The 17,865-nt window shown below is 40.4% G+C and overlaps 1 protein-coding gene across 4 annotated transcripts; it reads left to right on the forward strand.

Moving 5' to 3' along the window:
• The first annotated feature begins 1,326 nt into the window (after nucleotides 1-1,326).
• On the forward strand, nucleotides 1,327-16,504 carry LOC137048542 (zona pellucida sperm-binding protein 4-like). Of its 4 annotated transcripts, none has more exons than XM_067426787.1 (9): nucleotides 1,327-1,534; nucleotides 14,846-15,005; nucleotides 15,085-15,272; nucleotides 15,344-15,441; nucleotides 15,515-15,672; nucleotides 15,760-15,952; nucleotides 16,021-16,168; nucleotides 16,248-16,320; nucleotides 16,398-16,504. In XM_067426787.1, exons 1-9 carry the CDS (start codon nucleotides 1,355-1,357, stop codon nucleotides 16,472-16,474), a joined length of 1,275 nt encoding a protein of 424 aa, XP_067282888.1. In that variant the 5' UTR covers nucleotides 1,327-1,354; the 3' UTR covers nucleotides 16,475-16,504. The 4 variants fall into 4 exon arrangements, with proteins under 4 accessions (XP_067282888.1, XP_067282889.1, XP_067282886.1 ...); XM_067426788.1 differs by lacking the exons at nucleotides 14,846-15,005; nucleotides 15,085-15,272; nucleotides 15,344-15,441; ... (3 more) ...; nucleotides 16,248-16,320; nucleotides 16,398-16,504 and adding exons at nucleotides 1,571-1,730; nucleotides 1,808-1,995; nucleotides 2,067-2,164; ... (3 more) ...; nucleotides 2,981-3,053; nucleotides 3,132-3,239; XM_067426786.1 differs by lacking the exon at nucleotides 1,327-1,534 and adding an exon at nucleotides 14,618-14,809.
• The last annotated feature ends 1,361 nt before the right edge of the window (nucleotides 16,505-17,865 follow it).

A 17,865-nucleotide genomic window follows, 5' to 3' on the forward strand; every position in this document is an offset into this window, starting at 1 on the left:
ATTTACTCACCCTCAAGTTATCCTAGGTGTATATGACATTCTTCTTTCAGACTAATAATCAGAGTTATTTAAAAAATGTCCTGGCTCTTCCAAGCTTTATAATGGCATTGACTGTCCATAAAAGTGCATCTATAGCCATCATAAAACGTATACACACGGCTCTGGGGGGTTAATAAAAACCCAGTAAACCCAGAGTTTCTTTCGCTCTCCTCCCCCTCTTTAAAGCACCAGTGGTGTTTAAATATTTTGTTCATTAATGCTGCACAAATGCGTTTCTTACTGAGTATTTTTTCTTACGCTATTGCCAAATAATTTGCAAAATAAGAAAAATGCACTTAAATTATTATTATTATTATTATTATTATTATTATTATTATTATTATTATTATTATTATTATTATTATTATTATTATTATTATTATTATTATTTTCTTTCAGGAAACAAGTTTAAATACTTGTTGTTTTTCTTATGTAGTCCTAGAACATGCCCACTGATTTAAGAATCTTTAGACATTTTGACTGGAAATTACAAGACAAAAGAAAAGCATTTATTTTTTAATTTATTTTGCAATACAGGTTAAAAACAGGATTTTTTGCTTGCTATTTCCACATTATTTTTTTAATGATAGTCTTCTATATAATATCAGGGATGCAGAGCATATTAGCAAGGCCGCTGTATGCAGACAGGTAAGGAAAGTTTGTCATACACCACTGGTGTTAAATAAACACAAATTATTCACAATTTATTTGGTCATCTTGATTTGCTAAATACAAAAGCAACAGTTCTTTTTTCCTGTCTGTTTTAATATTCATTGTTAATATTCTCCCTCCATCTCCTCTTCTTCTGTCAGTGGTGATGAAGGCCCTCCCATCAATTTGTGGCCTCTTCCTCCTTGCTGTTGGCCTGAAGTTAAATGTTCATTTCATTATCCAAACTCGCAAATGTAACTGGTTGGATTAGAGAACATTATGTGAAAAGAGCATTAGACTGAGGAAAAAGCTACTGCACATTGAAATAGACACTGAATGGTATTTATTTGATATGTCAAAGTGATGAGTCCTACACCTATGAACCTGCTTAAAGCTTTACCTGATTAAATAATATTTTTATACTTGAACCTCCTTATTGAAACAGGCCCCTGGACTAAAGGACATAATTGGAATTAAAAAAACATCACATGTTTAATTTAGAGAACCAATGAGAATCTTCTGGTAGCATGAGCTGCCATTTGGGCAAGTCTGGAGAATCATGACTGTTAATGAAGAGGGAGGGATCATCGTAAATTAGCCAAAATCTGTAGAATACAAAAAGACCAAAGTGCAGCATCTAAACAGTGTGACTAGCTGTTGAACAATGGCAGGAAGTTGGTGTGCTGGTCAATTGCTGACACTTTGTGTGTGGGTTTTCACTTTCTGTCATGCAGTTCCACAGTGGAGTAATCTGCCCCAGAATCCTCAAACTCTGATGTTACAGAAAACTGACCGGTGGGTTCAACAGCCAGTTCAACAAGCTAGTCAACAGTTTCCTCAGCAGGTTCAACAGCAAGCTAGTCAAAAGTTTCCTCAGCAGTTTCAGCCTAAGCAGCCAGTGGCGCAGGCAGAGCCCCTTGACAAATGTACTGTAGCTGATTTTGAGCAGATCCAGTGTGGCCCACCTGGTATCAGTGGTGCTGAGTGTCAAGCTATCAACTGCTGTTTTAACGGACAGCAGTGTTTCTATGGGAATGCAGGTAAGTGTTCAGTCACTGTAAAGGTGTTCATGTTAAACTGCTGCTCTGCAATAGCCTGCTCTTGTACCTTGTTCCAGTGACTGTTCAGTGTATAAGAGATGGTCAGTTTGTGGTAGTGGTGGCTAGAGATGTTACCCTACCTCGCTTGAGCCTGAATTCAGTCCATCTCCTGGGTGGAAGTGACCCAGCTTGCAGTCCTGTGGGATCCACACCTTCCTTTGCTATATACCAGTTCCCTGTCACTGCATGTGGTACGAGCATGATTGTGAGTAGCTGCATGTGGTTCTGTTCTGCATGGCTTCAACTGGACTGGATGCCAACATTTACTATTTGCAGGAGGACAGTGGATATGTGGTGTATGAGAACAGAATGACGTCCTCGTATGAAGTGGGTGTTGGACCACTTGGTTCCGTCACAAGGGACAGCCATTTTGAGTAGGTTTCCTCTCTTTTTTTTTTTTTTTTTTGCATATTGTTAATCCTCATTAAATGCTTAGCTCACTCTCTCTTGTCCAGGCTTCTCTTCCAGTGTAGGTACTCCGCTACTTCCGTGGAAGCTCTGGTTGTGGAGGTCAACACTGTTCCTGCACCGCCACCAGTAGCTGCTCCTGGACCCCTCAGGGTGGAGCTTAGACTGGCAAATGGTCAATGTGTCACCAAAGGCTGTGCAGAAGGTAAGTGTCTGTCCCAAGTATGCAGAAGTGTTTTTTTAAAACTCCTGGTTGCTGCAGTTTCTGGTTAACTGCTGGTTTTTTTTCCTCAGGGGATGAGGCATACACATCCTACTACGGTGACGCTGATTATCCGGTCACAAAAGTCCTACGGGAGCCTGTGTTTGTTGAGGTGCACATTTTGGAGAGGACCGACCCCAACATTGTCCTAATGCTGGGCCGCTGCTGGGCGACATCAACCCCCAGTCCACTCAGTCTACCCCAGTGGGACCTTCTGGTCGACGGGTGAGTGAGGCTATATTTATCAATCGCGTGTGCTGCAAGGCACTTCTGACTGCCTCTTTGCCATTCAGATGCCCTTACCAGGATGACCGTTACCTGACCACACTGGTTCCTGTGCCTGGATCTTCTGATCTTCAGTTCCCAACCCACTACAAGCGCTTTGCTGTAAAGATGTTCACATTTGTGGATCCAGCATCAATGGCTCCTCTGCAAGAAACCGTATGATCCTCAGCCTTGCCTTAACCCCTTAACTGTTGTTTTTATTTCTGTGGCTTAACCCTTTCTCTCCCTATGTTAGATCTTCATCCACTGTAGTACAGCAGTGTGCCATCCCTCTTCTGGCTCCTGTGATCAAACCTGCACTAGGAAAAGTGAGTGCTTTCTATAAATGTTCAGGAACCATGAGACTTTATTTTAAGTGCCTCATGATTCTACCACTGCTTTTTCAGGGAGAGATGCTAACATCAAGACCGTCTCTAGTGGGCAAACTGTGGTGTCTAGTGGAGAAGTTAACCTGGTCATGTGACTCTAGTGGTTTAATAAACTTCTTGAAACTGCCTGTTTTCAGAGTCTGCTCTTTTGTGACTGTTCTAAGTTTGAAATTGGGCCAGACTACGAAACCATTTATCCTTCTCCCAAAGTTGTGCTTGTCTTGAACTAAACCAGTTTCTGCCCAAGCCTGAACTTTGCCAAGCTCCCGTTGCTAACCCTGGGGCCTGTACCATGATGGTAGCTTTGCAAACTTGGGGTTACGGGATTCGTTTCAAGTTGAGACGAGCCAATCAATTCAGGTGTTGTTGGGCCCCTGCTGCTGCTCATCTGCTTTCTGTCAACTTGGGCTTTGAACCTGAGTTTGGCTGTGACATCAGTAGTAAACAGCCAATCACATGTTGTGGAACAGTGACCCTAACATTCACTTGGGAAAGCAGTGAGTCTCTTCTGCAGGACACATGACTTATATAAAGAATTTAAACAAATTTACACCGCAAGAAAAGAGCTGTCTAAGGACAACTTGGATACATTTTACTATGTTAGTGCAAGTAAAATTTATGACTTTAGGTAATACTTAGTCTTGACCACTTAAGCTCACCTAAGGTCATTTTTAGTTTTTTTTTTTTTTTTGAAAGCTCATTTGTATGACTTAGTCTATTTTAACAGTTTGTTTCATTACAGATTTGCAACAAACTTTTGCGTTTTTTTTTTTTTTTTTAAATGTCAATTTTTAAAAACTATTGCGACAACAGTGTTTCCATAGCTGCAGTTATGCGACAAACCTATTTTCCTCTTGCAATGTCACTCCAAACTGATGGCACCTATGTTGGTAGGTTTGTATAAGGAGATGTTATCCATGCATTAATGGCAAGGAAAGACCCTTGTTACTTAAGCAGCATGGTGGTGTGTTTGTCAGATCTGCTTTAAGGGGTGGGTTAAAGAAACCAGCCTAACTAAACTAAATAGGCTACATTCAGGCCTAAACATTGGCTGGTAATATTTTAATTTATATGTTGATTATGAAAAGTGAGCAGCATGAGTAAGATACATAAGATTTGCAATATGTTTGAGATGGGAAGTCACATGATTTTGACCACTTTGAGTTTTATTTTCTACAAAAGTCTTAAATGATTTAGTTTTGTAAAAATTGTATTTTTATTTTAATCTAATCTATTTCATCAATTAATTGCCTTTATATGAAATAAGAAACAAATCAAGATCGTCTGGAATGTGTGTAGCTGGCCTGTTTACTCTGCCTTTCAGTAAGGTTGACGCTATAGCTCTTTCTGTTTAAGTACATTTCTTGAATATATGTCTTAATATATGGACAATGGACGACACAACCATTGTAGGCCTGATCTCAGACATTGATGAAACACAATACCGCATGGTGGTGGACCAAGCTGTAAATTGGTGTTCGAACAATGACCTCCAGCTCAACACAGCCAAAACCCAGGAATTCATTGTTGACTTTAGACGTAGGCCATTTCCTAAAACACCAATACAGATAAATGGCAATTCAATCACCATCACTGACTCCTTTAAATTCCTAGGAACACACATTAGCAATAACCTGAAGTGGAAAACTAATACTAATCAAATCATTGCAAAGGCTCAACAAAGACTTTACTTCCTCAGACAGCTTAAAAAATACCGGATCAGACATCAGCTCCTTGTTCTGTTCTATTCCGCTATCATCGAGTCCATCATTACATCATCAATAACAGTATGGTATGGTAGCACAGATAGCCAAACAAAGAAAAAACTACAGCAGACTGTCAACAAAGCATCCAAGATCATAGGGAAACTACTGCCTTCAGTCGATTCACTCTACACATTTCGGACTGTAAAGCGGGCAAAGGAAATCATCTCTGACACCTCACATCCAGCGAACCACCTTTTTCAGCTCCTTCCTTCAGGGAGGCGCTACAGGTCACTATCTACCAAGACCAAACGCTTCACAAACAGCTTTTTCCCCATAGCCATCAGGACTCTGAACTCCTCTCTTTAGTTTAGTTTTTTTCCACTCATACACTACGCATGGTCATGTACCCACTGTATTATTACATGTTGTGAAGTGTATTGTCTATTTTTGTCTGTAATGTATGATGATGTAGAGCTTAAACATACTGTACCGAAAAAAAAATTCCACCGGCATTGTCGTGTGGCTAAAATAAACAATCTAATAATCTAATCTAATTACAGTAGGCCTATATATTATTTGTGGTTGCACCGGGTTCCATCATTACTAGGTTAATGTTACGCCACTGACCTTATTAAGAGAAAATGTATGTCCTTTTAACTACATTATGGCTGTGTCTCAATTCAGGGGCTGCATCCTCCTAAGGCCGCATTTGAAGGGCGATTGCGTCACCGCAGAGCGACAAGGCTGTCTCAATTCGAAGGAGCCTTTAAATGTGGCCTGCCGTCAGTGTTGCCAAGTCCGCGGTTTTCAAGCCGAATTGGGTTACTTTTAAGTTGTTGCCGTGGGTAAAAAATATTTCCACGGGTTGATTTTTCACCCCTGTAAGTACGATTTCGGCGCTCCACCATCCCCAAACGCACAAATCCAGGGGAGAATTTGGCCGCTCGATGGAGAAAATTGCATTGGGAGTTTTGGGTTAGTTTTGTTGCAGAGACCTGGCAACCCGGAACGCGAAGGATAGAACGGATTCTTCGCAGCCTAGCCCATCACACGGCAGAGGAATACAATAAATGTAAGTATTGTGTTTTAATTTACTCAAATAACCAACGAAACGTGTTAACCTGGGGTCTTTATTTCTTAACGTGAATTTGACACCTGCGTTACCACTGCGGCTTTATCCTTAGGTGATCTGATGTAATATTTTGTTTTGTTTTATGGAGCAGTTAGCAGACAGCTTTATTAAAATAAGGGCAGCAAATTAGTGTTTATTTACCCGGTCGAAAAACTGGGCCAGTGTGGATTGACACTGATCACTCTGTCGGGGTTTATTCTGCGATAACAACAGGCTGGGTGTACATTATCCCTTACTTAGTTATAGCCCCCCTTATCCAGTTGATAATGCAATAGTCTAAAATCAAAGCTGTGTCTACAAATGTTTTAACCAAATTTGAGTATCTAGAAATATGATTTCTGGAGTAATTTGTATACATGTATAATACATGTACATACAAAATGTATAGCTGCATCATATATTTAAATTCCACCCCTGCCTTGCAGGTATACAAAAAAAATTGGGGAAAAAAAAAAAAAAAATACATGTATGCAAGTTACTAGACACATCTTTGCTGACATGTATTGCTGTTGTGTTTCTTGTTTTTAACAGGAATGTTTATTTTCTCTGCATTAGGATTGCAAGTGTCCTGGGGCAGGTGAGGGAGTGGAAAACTTGGCCATGGTTTGTCAATCAATCAATCAATCAACTTTATTTATATAGCGCTTTTACAATCACGATTGTGTCAAAGCAGCTTCACAGTGTCAAACAGGATAATATTGCGACAAAATTAGATTTGGCTGTACAGTCGTACTGGAGAAAACAGTGATGTTATCAGCTTATTTTAATTTATCATATAGCGACAATGTTGGCAGATCAGTATTATAGTTTATAGAATTAAATAAGACCTAATTCATATATTTTATTTGTATAATAAGTTGAATAACTTTAATCATATTTTAGTGTCCCCAACTGAGCAAGCCAAGCCAAAGGCGACAGTGGCAAGGAACCAAAACTCCATCGGGGCATGATGGAGAAAAATAAACCTTGGGAGAAACCAGACTCAGTCGGGGTGCCAGTTCTCCTCTGGCCTATTAACACACCGTGTAAGATTATTATTCTGGCAACCTTACAGGTCGGAAATCATATTAGATCGGATTATTCAAAATTTTCAGGGTATCACGGAAGAGACAGATTTATTTAGGATGGGGCGTCAATTACACAAGAGTATGAATACATGAAAGATCGGAATTATTGCGCCGAAGACGGGTTTTGAGCATGTCGTGCCAGTGAGGCAAATTCGGAGGAGACACCATTTGACACGGCTCAACAGACACTCCAGGATGCGTTGGTCATGTCCAGGCAGGTCCACCATCCGATCCGGACAGGGCCCAGATCCGGGATAAACCTCGGGATAAACAGAGAGACTAACATTAGCGTAGATGTCACTCTTTTTATGATGTAACGAGTACATCAGGTGTTATGGGAAGTGTTCCCGGTTCCGGCTGACCTAGTTAATGCAGCCTAACAATCAGTCAATTGAATTGAATAATGAAAGTTAAAAATGTTCTATGTGTATGCCATAGTAAAGAGATGTGTTTTTAGTCTAGATTTAAACTGACAGAGTGTGTCTGCTTCCCGAACAATGCTAGGAAGACTATTCCACAATTTAGGAGCTAAATAGGAAAATGATCGACCGCCTGCAGTTGATTTAGATATTCTAGGTATTATCAACTGGCCAGAGTTTTGAGACCGCAATCGACGTGATGGGGTATAATGCGTTAAGAGCTCGCTTAAGTACCGGGGAGCTAAACTATTTAGTGCTTTGTAAGTAATAAGCAAGATTTTAAAATGTATGCGATGTTTAATAGGGAGCCAGTGCAGTGTTGACAGAACTGGACTAATATGATCATACTTCCTGGTTCTAGTAAGAACTCTAGCTGCTGCATTTTGGACTAGCTGGAGTTTGTTTATTAAGCGAGCAGGGCAACCACCCAGTAGAGCATTACAATAATCTAGCCTTGAGCTCATGAACGCATGTACTAACTGTTCAGCATTTTGCATTGAAAGCATGTGCCGTAATTTAGATATATTTTTAAGATGATAGAATGCAGTTTTACAGATGCTAGAGACGTGGCTTTCAAATGAAAGATTGGTATCAAAGAGCACACCCAGGTTCCTAAGTGACGACGAGGGCTTGACAGAGCAGTCATCAAGTGTTAGACAGTATTCTCGGTTACTACTTGTGGAGCTTTTCTGTCCAATAATTAAAAATTCAGTTTTATCTGAATTAAGTTGCAGAAAATTACTATTCATCCAATTTTTTATATCAGCTATGCATTCTGTTAATCTTGTGAATTGGTAGGTTTCATCAGGGCGTGAGGAAATATAGAGCTGAGTATCGTCAGCATAACAATGAAAACTAACGCCATGCTTCTTAATGATATCTCCCAGTGGTAGCATATACAGGGTGAAAAGCAACGGTCCTAACACTGAGCCTTGCGGTACCCCATACCGAACTTGTGATCGTGACACGGGTTTGTCCTCATGAATGAGGTGTTGGGACAGGCATTCTAACCCCCCTGTCCTCATGGCATCCACTCCTGAGGACCATGGGTGTCGTTCGGCCCATTTCAGGGGAATTCAGCTTTTATTTTTAAATAAAGTTATTTCTCTGCATTGTTTATTTTTGTAATGCAAATTAAACTTTTAAAATGAAACCAAGAGATTTTTTACATATTTGTCAGGCAAGTTTTGTAAATGAAATCAATTATTCTGTCGGCTACATTTATTTTTGTCATGTCAATTAATTTGTAAATGAAACAATAAATTGTTCTAAACATTTTTATTTACAGTACGTGTTTACAAGATAAGTTACGTTTAAGATGGGAAAAACTAAATAAAATGTTAAAGGTCCCATTCTCTGCGTGTTTTTTAAGCTTTGATTATGTTTACAGTGTGCAATATAACATGAATTCATTTTTCGCGTGTAAAAAAACAGTATTTTTCACACAATTTACTTATCTGTATACCTCTGTTTTCTCTGTCCTAAAAACGGCCTGATGATTTCCTTGTTCTATGAAGTCCCTCCTTCAGAAACATGTAACGAGTTCTAATTAGGCCAGCACTTCCCGCGCTGTGATTGGACAGCAGCTTAGTGCACTTTGCCCGGAAAGGTCCCGCCTCTTACCATAACGGGGAGATACGCGCGCTCAATGTTATTGCAAAAATGTCTATATTGCCTTCTCAATTTGAGTCGGAATCAGACCCGGAGAATATAGAAGAGGATCGATTACAACCTGCTCAGGAAAGACTTTTGCTGGATGTTTCAGAATGGTAAGCTGTCTATTCAGTAGTTTAAACTGATCATAACAAACACCAACAATCGATGGTGTCTGAATGAATTACTACACTTTTATATGCTAAGTTTTTCGGATTAGTTTCAATTACCATCTAACGTTAGTTAACAAAGCTAAACAGCGTTGCACTTTGTGTCATGAGTTACATAAACTGTTAAACGGACCAACTTAAATAATAAAATACACTTACCGGTTGTGGTCCATAAACAACGCCTTCTCCAGACAAAGAGGGAACTGCGTCATCTTTTAAGAATAATCTTTCTGCGAATCCGGCATTAAACTGATTGAGATTGAGGAAGCAGTCCTCAGCAAAATGTGCTGCACATAGTTTTAAATTGTGATTATAATTTTCCGGAACCGAGTTAACAATAAACTGTAGCCATTGATCTCTACGTACATCGTCCGTGGGAAGGCCAAACAAAGGTGATTTGACTCCGGGATGAAAATAACAGCGTTTCAATGGCAGGACGACAAACACAATCTACAAAAACAACGCTTCCTATTCTCGACCTGCGAAAGCAAAAGGACAACGCCCCCGAATTTGCATGTTCTTGCGGGCGGAGGGTTCGTCAACAGACGGTTTTAGTTGTGTCATTAAAGCAGGAAGTGCAGAGGTGTAGTCCAAACCGGCCGTTCACTGTAGGCTTTGAAAGAGAACCTCTGTTAAATAAAATGTCTCGCTTGGCATTGAACTTTGAGCTTTATAATTTTACAGGTATTATTTATGCTCTAACAGCAACATTACACACTAACTAAAGTTTGAAAGATGGAATCGCAAAGAATGGGACCTTTAAATGAACTGTACATAAAAAAATAATGGAAGGAAGGGTTTTATGTAGACTTTTATTGAGCTGGGCAGGGAGACCCTGGATGGGCTGCACAATAGAGACCCTGGTAAAGCCTCTGTCAGCGGGACATCATCTGGGATCAGTGCATATTTCCACCTGTCCAACAGGTTTGCAGTGCTGACTCAGTCGACGGCTGCCATGTCGCTAAGATGTTTTCAGAAAGAGTGATGAATAAATTAAATTAACTTACATCCTCAAAATCAAACCATAACATATTTTAACATGCATAACTGTTCTATGAGCTGAACTCTGCAGGACAGTGGCCCTCCAGGACCAATGGTGCCTATCCCGGATCTTGAGACATATTTTAGTGCATTTTATTTTTGGATTCTACAATGGTCATATTTTTTAAACAATATCAAAATATCCATGTATAAAAAGTCAGTTTTTCATTAAACTACAATATTTGCCTCTGAGATGAAGTTTAAACTCAAATACAGAGTAAATCTATTTTGTTGCAGCATTTGTAATGTTTAGCAACTGTGACAGCTGCCGTTGAAGAGTAGCAGTAACAAACTGAACTGCCTAACACCAAACAAAACAACTAAAGATGTTCACTTCCGTCCATTTATGTACATAAAGAGTATAAACTATATAAACTCGCATATTTGGTTACATATTAGTCAACATTTGAACATTTATTGCATTTTTTAGAATGTATTTATCATTAGATACATTAGATTAGGCTACTGGAGTAAATTGAATCCCAATGCTTACGTTACATTTATGTGTAATCTAGCTTTCTTTAAAAAAAGTCTGACGTCGCGGCACGCAATGAATTTTGGGGTTGGCAAGGCTGCGAAGCATCCATCCCAGTATCCTTCGTTTCACGGGAAAAGAAGGACGCATTTGCAGGCGTTATTTTGAAGGAGCCTTCGAAGGACCTTTGAATTGGGACAGCCTTCGTCACGCCGCGGTGACGCAATCCACTATACCTTCCACTGTAAAGTCTCGTTGCATCCTTTTAAGACCATGTAGGCCACGCACTTCGAAGCCCTTGAACTGGGACACAGCTTATATCTTGTTAAGTTGTTATTACGACACAATTGAGTGGCAAATATAATAGGCTATATAGGCTCTATGTTGCAGCAATGCGTCACCGCACCTGTAAATTTGCAAAAACGCAGTTTTGCGAAAATGTCCTTTTTCGAATTGCCTGAAAAACCACCTCATGAGAGCGTAAAAACGTTTTTGCGATATATGGGAGTTTTTGCGAAATTGCCGGGTTTCCATTTGGGTGTATTTTCAATTCGCAATTTCAATTTGCGCATTTTGCAGGGTAATGGAAACGCGGTTACTGACTATTAACTAAAATTATATGTAATTGATTAAGGGTATAATTATTGATATCTAAATATTTTTAAAAGCCAGACTCTTTAGTCTTTAAAAACCATTTGCCATGTAGTGACCATTAATTTGTAGAAAGCTGGGGCTTAAATTTATTGCAACAGAGGTGTGACTCTCACGGCTGATTGGTTCAATTTGAGGTCTTATCCAGAATAACCTGCTCTGGAGCACTTAAGCACGCAAAGTACCTCTGGTCACTTTTGGCCATTTTTACAATGCTATTTGAAAGCAAAATATGTTCAATGTTGGTATATTATGTTTGTGAAATAAGCACTACAAATGGGGTCTTCTATTTGTCTTGTCAGGCTATCACCAGACCGACCTCAATCTTTTAAGACTGAACATTGGTCTGGGTAGTCTGCTCTGTATTTTTACTGCCCAAAGGTGTGATCAACAGGAGAGTTCAAATGACTTTATGAAATTGGATTGCCCTTAAACCAATCAGACCACAAGAGATCTGATCAAGGGGCATAGATTAAATGACTCTGTACACAATTAGATAGTCCTTCAACCAATCAGACCAACGATTCATCGCTTCTTTATCTGTCATTGGGTTAAACCCACCTATAGCACGGCAGGTGGATAAGCCGGTTTGTGATTGGTCCTCAAAAATCTGTAACAGAAGCAAGTTAAAAGTATGTACAGGTTTCCAGCCTGAGCTGCTGGGTGAAATCAAATTGCGGGCAGATCAGGCTGGGTTTATCCATTCTAGTCTTCTATGATATTTGTCCATGATTTGTCACATCATTAAAGGGTTAGTTCACCCAAAAAATGAAAATTAGCCTGTGATTTACTCACCCTCAAGTTTGCCTAGGTGTATATGACATTCTTCTTTCAGACTAATAAAATCAGAGTTATTTAAAAAATGTCCTGGCTCTTCCAAGCTTTATAATGGCATTGACTGTCCATAAAAGTGCATCTATAGCCATCATAAAATGTATACACACGGCTCTGGGGGGTTAATAAAGGCCTTCTGAAGCTAATCGATGCGTTTGTGTAAGAAAAATATCCATATTTAAAATGTTATAAAGTAAATTATCTAGCTTTCGGCCAATCGCCTTTCATATTCAATTTTGGGAAAAGTGTAGCACCCGCGCTTCTCACAGTTCAAAAAGCTTAAGCTATGCCTGACAATCGTAACTGGTGTGCAGTGCCGTCAGTCCCTCACGATGGCCGACAGCATAGACATTTGCACAATTTCAAAAGTTGGAACACGAAAAATCACATTCAACACAACCACGTAACCCTAAATAGTGTGAATTATTGGGTTTACATTACACGTTTTACATGTTTCAGTAAATTTGCTCGTTTAAAAATCAGCGCTAATGACCTCGGCCTATAGCTAATGAGAGAAAGGCCATAACACAAAAATAGCTCACCCAACACACAGAGATTAAATCTAAAATACATTGTAGAATTATAGTTTATCAATAAATTGTATAGTTGTATAGTTGTACTTAAACATAGTTAGAGACCACATATGTTTGACACATTTGTCTGCAATTCAGAGTTGGACAGTAACTAACTTTGTGAGTATCTGTACTTTACTTAAGTATAATTTTTTCTGGTAACTTATGACTTTAACTTCACTACATTTGAAAGACAAATGTTGTACTTTTTACTCCACTACATTTCTATCAAGGTCGGAAGTCATTTCTGTCACAGCTTTGAAAGTCAGTGGATGATTTTTTTCACATGACGACAACAAGGTTACAGTGGTGCATAAAGGAAAGTTTGCTTCTCTCTCACATGAGCTCTTTCTGAATATGTTTGTGTTGTTTACTGGGCACAAACCCATGCGAGCCTTGAAGAGGAGTTTCACCAACACGATAGGCTTGTTTGAGATGCGTCTTGCTTCGCCTGAAATAAAGGCGAGACTAGGCGGCTGCAGTGAGGGGAGGAGTGAAAAAAGTGCAGGCAAGCCGGACAGTTCTCTCCTCTCGTAGTGGATCAGACACCTGTGAGATCAGTTGCGGATATCGCGGGATTCACACTCGTGCGCTCTGTTGCTGATAAACTGGATGTCATTTAAGTTCTGTTGCTTTTATAGCTATGAAAATTAATATTATGAACAAGACACCTAAAGTTTTTGTTATTTATTTCCATTTGAAAGACCTGTTTATCAAGCATTTTTACTTTAATTACATACATGTTTTTATATATTTTTATAAATATGACAACAATTACATAACCCACAGAGAGATCGCACTGTCCGAGAGTTTGAGAATATTCACACATAATTTATACACATTAAAACATGATATCAGAGTTTTAAAATCAAACATTTTAAAAAAGAAAAATACATCACGGTTGTTTAAACCAATAAGGATTAAGCTGTGTCGTCAGCAAGTCGTTTCTCATCGTGCTTTTGCTCCCCGCAGTCGGTGGAGAGCAACTGCACTCGACTGCAGAATCCGACACATCCGCCTCGCCATTGCGAGATTTTTGACATACGTCAGCATGACATCAGAGCAAGGCGATGCGCAGACCGATCGGCGGCTGACTTGAAGCAGTGCATGCCGGTTAGAAATGTTGTCCGACTTGAGACAGCGCCGACAGCACGTGACTGTGACGTATGTCAACAAAGTACCGCGAGAGCGATTCGAGAGCAGCCGGCTGATGCAGCCGCTGCAGATTCTCAAGGGGGACTGCAGGTGAATGCAAGAGCTCTGATGACGACACAGCTGATCCACGATTGGCCGATTCGCCGTATGACAGTGATCACGTGCGTTTTGTGTTTATTCTAAAACCTTACGTTATGCTAATGCTCACAAATCATTTATTTATAACAGTAAAACCTCTTTTCCTGTAGTCGCGATGTTATATCATCATGTTTATCAAACTAAAACTGATAAAAACCGCTGACAACACTTCATTGATAGTGTTTGTTTATATGTTGAACATTAATCTTGTCCAAATAGACGCTTTATTGTACATAAAGTATTGAATGAAAATGTCATTTGAAACATCTGTGTATTTGAGAAATATTGCATTTATTTAACTTCAGCTGTGATAAAGTTTGCAAACGCAGTGCAAGCATCACCATGGGAAGCAGAAAGTGTCCGACTTCACGTCTCTGTTTGGGCAAGTCTGGAGAATCATGACTGTTAATGAAGAGGGAGGGATTAACGTAAATTAGCCTAAATCTGTAGAATACAAAAAGACCAAAGCACAGCATCTAAACAGTGTGACTAGCTGTTGAACAATGGCAGGAAGTTGGTGTGCTGGTCAATTGCTGACACTTTGTGTGTGGGTTTTTACTTTCTGTCAAGCAGTTCCACAGTGGAGTAATCTGCCCCAGAATCCTCAAACTCTGATGTTACAGAAAACTGACCGGTGGCTTCAACAGCCAGTTCAACAAGCTAGTCAACAGTTTCCTCAGCAGGTTCAACAGCAAGCTAGTAAAAAGTTTCCTCAGCAGGTTCAGCCTAAGCAGCCAGTGGCGCAGGCAGAGCCCCTTGACAAATGTGCTGTAGCTGATTATGAGCAGATCCAGTGTGGCCCACCTGGTATCAGTGGTGCTGAGTGTCAAGCTATCAACTGCTGTTTTAACGGACAGCAGTGTTTCTATGGGAAGGCAGGTAAGAGTGTTCAGTCAATGTAAAGGTGTTCATGTTAAACTGCTGCTCTGCAATAGCCTGCTCTTGTACCTTGTTCCAGTGACTGTTCAGTGTATAAGAGATGGTCAGTTTGTGGTAGTGGTGGCTAGAGATGTTACCCTACCTCGCTTGAGCCTGGATTCAGTCCATCTCCTGGGTGGAAGTGACCCAGCTTGCAGTCCTGTGGGATCCACACCTTCCTTTGCTATATACCAGTTCCCCATCACTGCATGTGGTACGAGCATGATTGTGAGTAGCTGCTTGTGGTTCTGTTCTGCATGGCTTCGACTGGACTGGATGCCAACATTTACTATTTGCAGGAGGACAGTGGATATGTGGTGTATGAGAACAGAATGACTTCCTCGTATGAAGTGGGTGTTGGACCACTTGGTTCCATCACAAGGGACAGCCATTTTGAGTAGGTTTTTATTTTATTTTTTTTGCATAAATTGTTAATCCTCGATTAATGCTAAGCGCACTTTGTTGTCCAGGCTTCTCTTCCAGTGTAGGTACTCCGCTACTTCTGTGGAAGCTCTGGTTGTGGAGGTCAACACTGTTCCTGCACCGCCACCAGTAGCTGCTCCTGGACCCCTCAGGGTGGAGCTTAGACTGGCAAATGGTCAATGTGTCACCAAAGGCTGTGCAGAAGGTGAGTGTCTGTCCCAAGTATGCAGAAGTATTTTCTAAAACTCCTGGTTGCAGCAGTTTCTGGTTAACTACTGGTTTTCTTCCTCAGGGGATGAGGCATACACATCCTACTACGGTGATGCTGATTATCCGGTCACAAAAGTCCTACGGGAGCCTGTGTTTGTTGAAGTGCACATTTTGGAGAGGACCGACCCCAACATTGTCCTAATGCTGGGACTCTGCTGGGCGACATCAACCCCCAGTCCACTCAGTCTACCCCAGTGGGACCTTCTGGTTGATGGGTGAGTAAGGCCGTCTTTCTCCATCTAGTGTGCTGCAAGGCACTTCTGACTGCCTCTTTGCCGTTCAGATGCCCTTACCAGGATGACCGTTACCTGACCACACTGGTTCCTGTGCCTGAATCTTCTGGTCTTCAGTTCCCAACCCACTACAAGCGCTTTGCTGTAAAGATGTTCACATTTGTGGATCCAGCATCAATGGCTCCTCTGCAAGAAACCGTATGATCCTCAGCCTTGCCTTAACCCCTTAACTTGAGTTTTTATTTCTGTGGCTTAACCCTTTCTCACCCTATGTTAGATCTTCATCCACTGTAGTACAGCAGTGTGCCATCCCTCTTCTGGCTCCTGTGAGCAAAGCTGCACTAGGAAAAGTGAGTGCTTTCTATAAACTTTCATGAGAATTTCATTATTTTAAGTGTCCCTCATGATTCTACCACTGCTTTTCCAGGGAGAGATGCTAACATCAAGATCGTCTCTAGTGGGCAGACTGTGGTGTCTAGTGGAGAAGTTAACCTGGTCATGTGACTCTAGTGGTTTAATAAACTTCTTGAAACTGTCTGTTTTCAGAGTCTTTTTTTTTTTTTTTTGTGTGTGACTGTTCTAAGTTTGATTTTTGGGCCAGACTACAAAAGCATTTATCCTTCTCCCAAAGTTGTGCTTGTCTTGAACTAAACCAGTTTCTGCCCAAGCTTGAACTTTGCCAAGCTCCAGTTGCTAACCTGGGGCCTGTACCATGATGGTAGCTTTGCAAACTCTGGGTTACGGGCTTCGTTTCAAGTTGAGATGAGCCAAACAATTCAGGTGTTGTTGGTCCTGCTTTCTGTTAACTCAGGCTTTGAACCTGAGTTTGGCTGTGACATCAGTAGTGAACAGCCAATCACATGTTGTGGAACAGTGACCCTAAAATTCACTTGGAAAAGCAGTGAGCTTATTTTCTCTTCTGCAGAACACATGACTAGTATAAAGAATTTAAACAAATTTACACAGCAAGAAAAGAGCTGGCTAAGGACAACTTGGATACATTTTACTATGTAAGTGCAAGTAAAATTTCTGACTTTAGTTAATACTTAGTCTTGACCACTTATGGGTCCTTTATTTTTTTTCCTTAAATCCTTTGTGACTGTCCCTGTCAGACTGTACGAACATGATCCCTGATGTAAGTCATGTCACACTGTAAGATCTCAGTTGGCATTAATGTCAGACTGCGCGATAGTTAAGGCGTGCTAAAAACGGACGCGCGCAAGAGAACTCACCCGGAGCTTTATATCATCAATGACTGAGTTGGGTGACAGTGAGCTGCATTACACGCGGGACTGAAATGCTGGTTACAAAGAATTTCTAGCTCTCGTTTTGGTCATAGTTTGTCTTGAAAAACTGAGATATTTGACTGTCGTCATAGAAGTCACACCGCAGGATTCTGTGCCAAATCTTCTGACACTGTCAGAATTTCATCTCAGGTAAAATTTGATTGCAGTGCTCATTAATGAACTGCCGGTGAAAATGTCAAACTAACGACCAAAGACGTCAGATTTTAGCCTAGGATCTGAGGAATATTTTAGGATTTGCTAAATTTGTCTCAGATGACCAAATTGTGGGCAAAATCGCAGTGTGCACCCGGCTTTAGGCTCACTTATGGACATTTTTATAGCTTTTTTTTTTTTTTTTTGAAAGCTCATTTGTATGAATTTCTTAGTCTATTTTAACAGTTGTTTCTATTACAGATTTGCAACAAACTTTTGCGACTCTCTTAAATGGTAATTTAAAAAAACTTGCAAAATGACCGCGTTTCCATAGCTGCAGTTATGCGACTAAAACAAATTTTCCTCTCGCGATTGTCCATCCAAAATGATGGCACCTATGTTGGTAGGTTTGTCCATCCCATCCACCCCACTAGCCATTATTTTTTTATTGGAAGG

The sequence above is a fragment of the Pseudorasbora parva genome, chromosome 19, assembly GCF_024679245.1.
Source record: "Pseudorasbora parva isolate DD20220531a chromosome 19, ASM2467924v1, whole genome shotgun sequence".
In the NCBI taxonomy this organism is placed as follows: domain Eukaryota; kingdom Metazoa; phylum Chordata; class Actinopteri; order Cypriniformes; family Gobionidae; genus Pseudorasbora; species Pseudorasbora parva.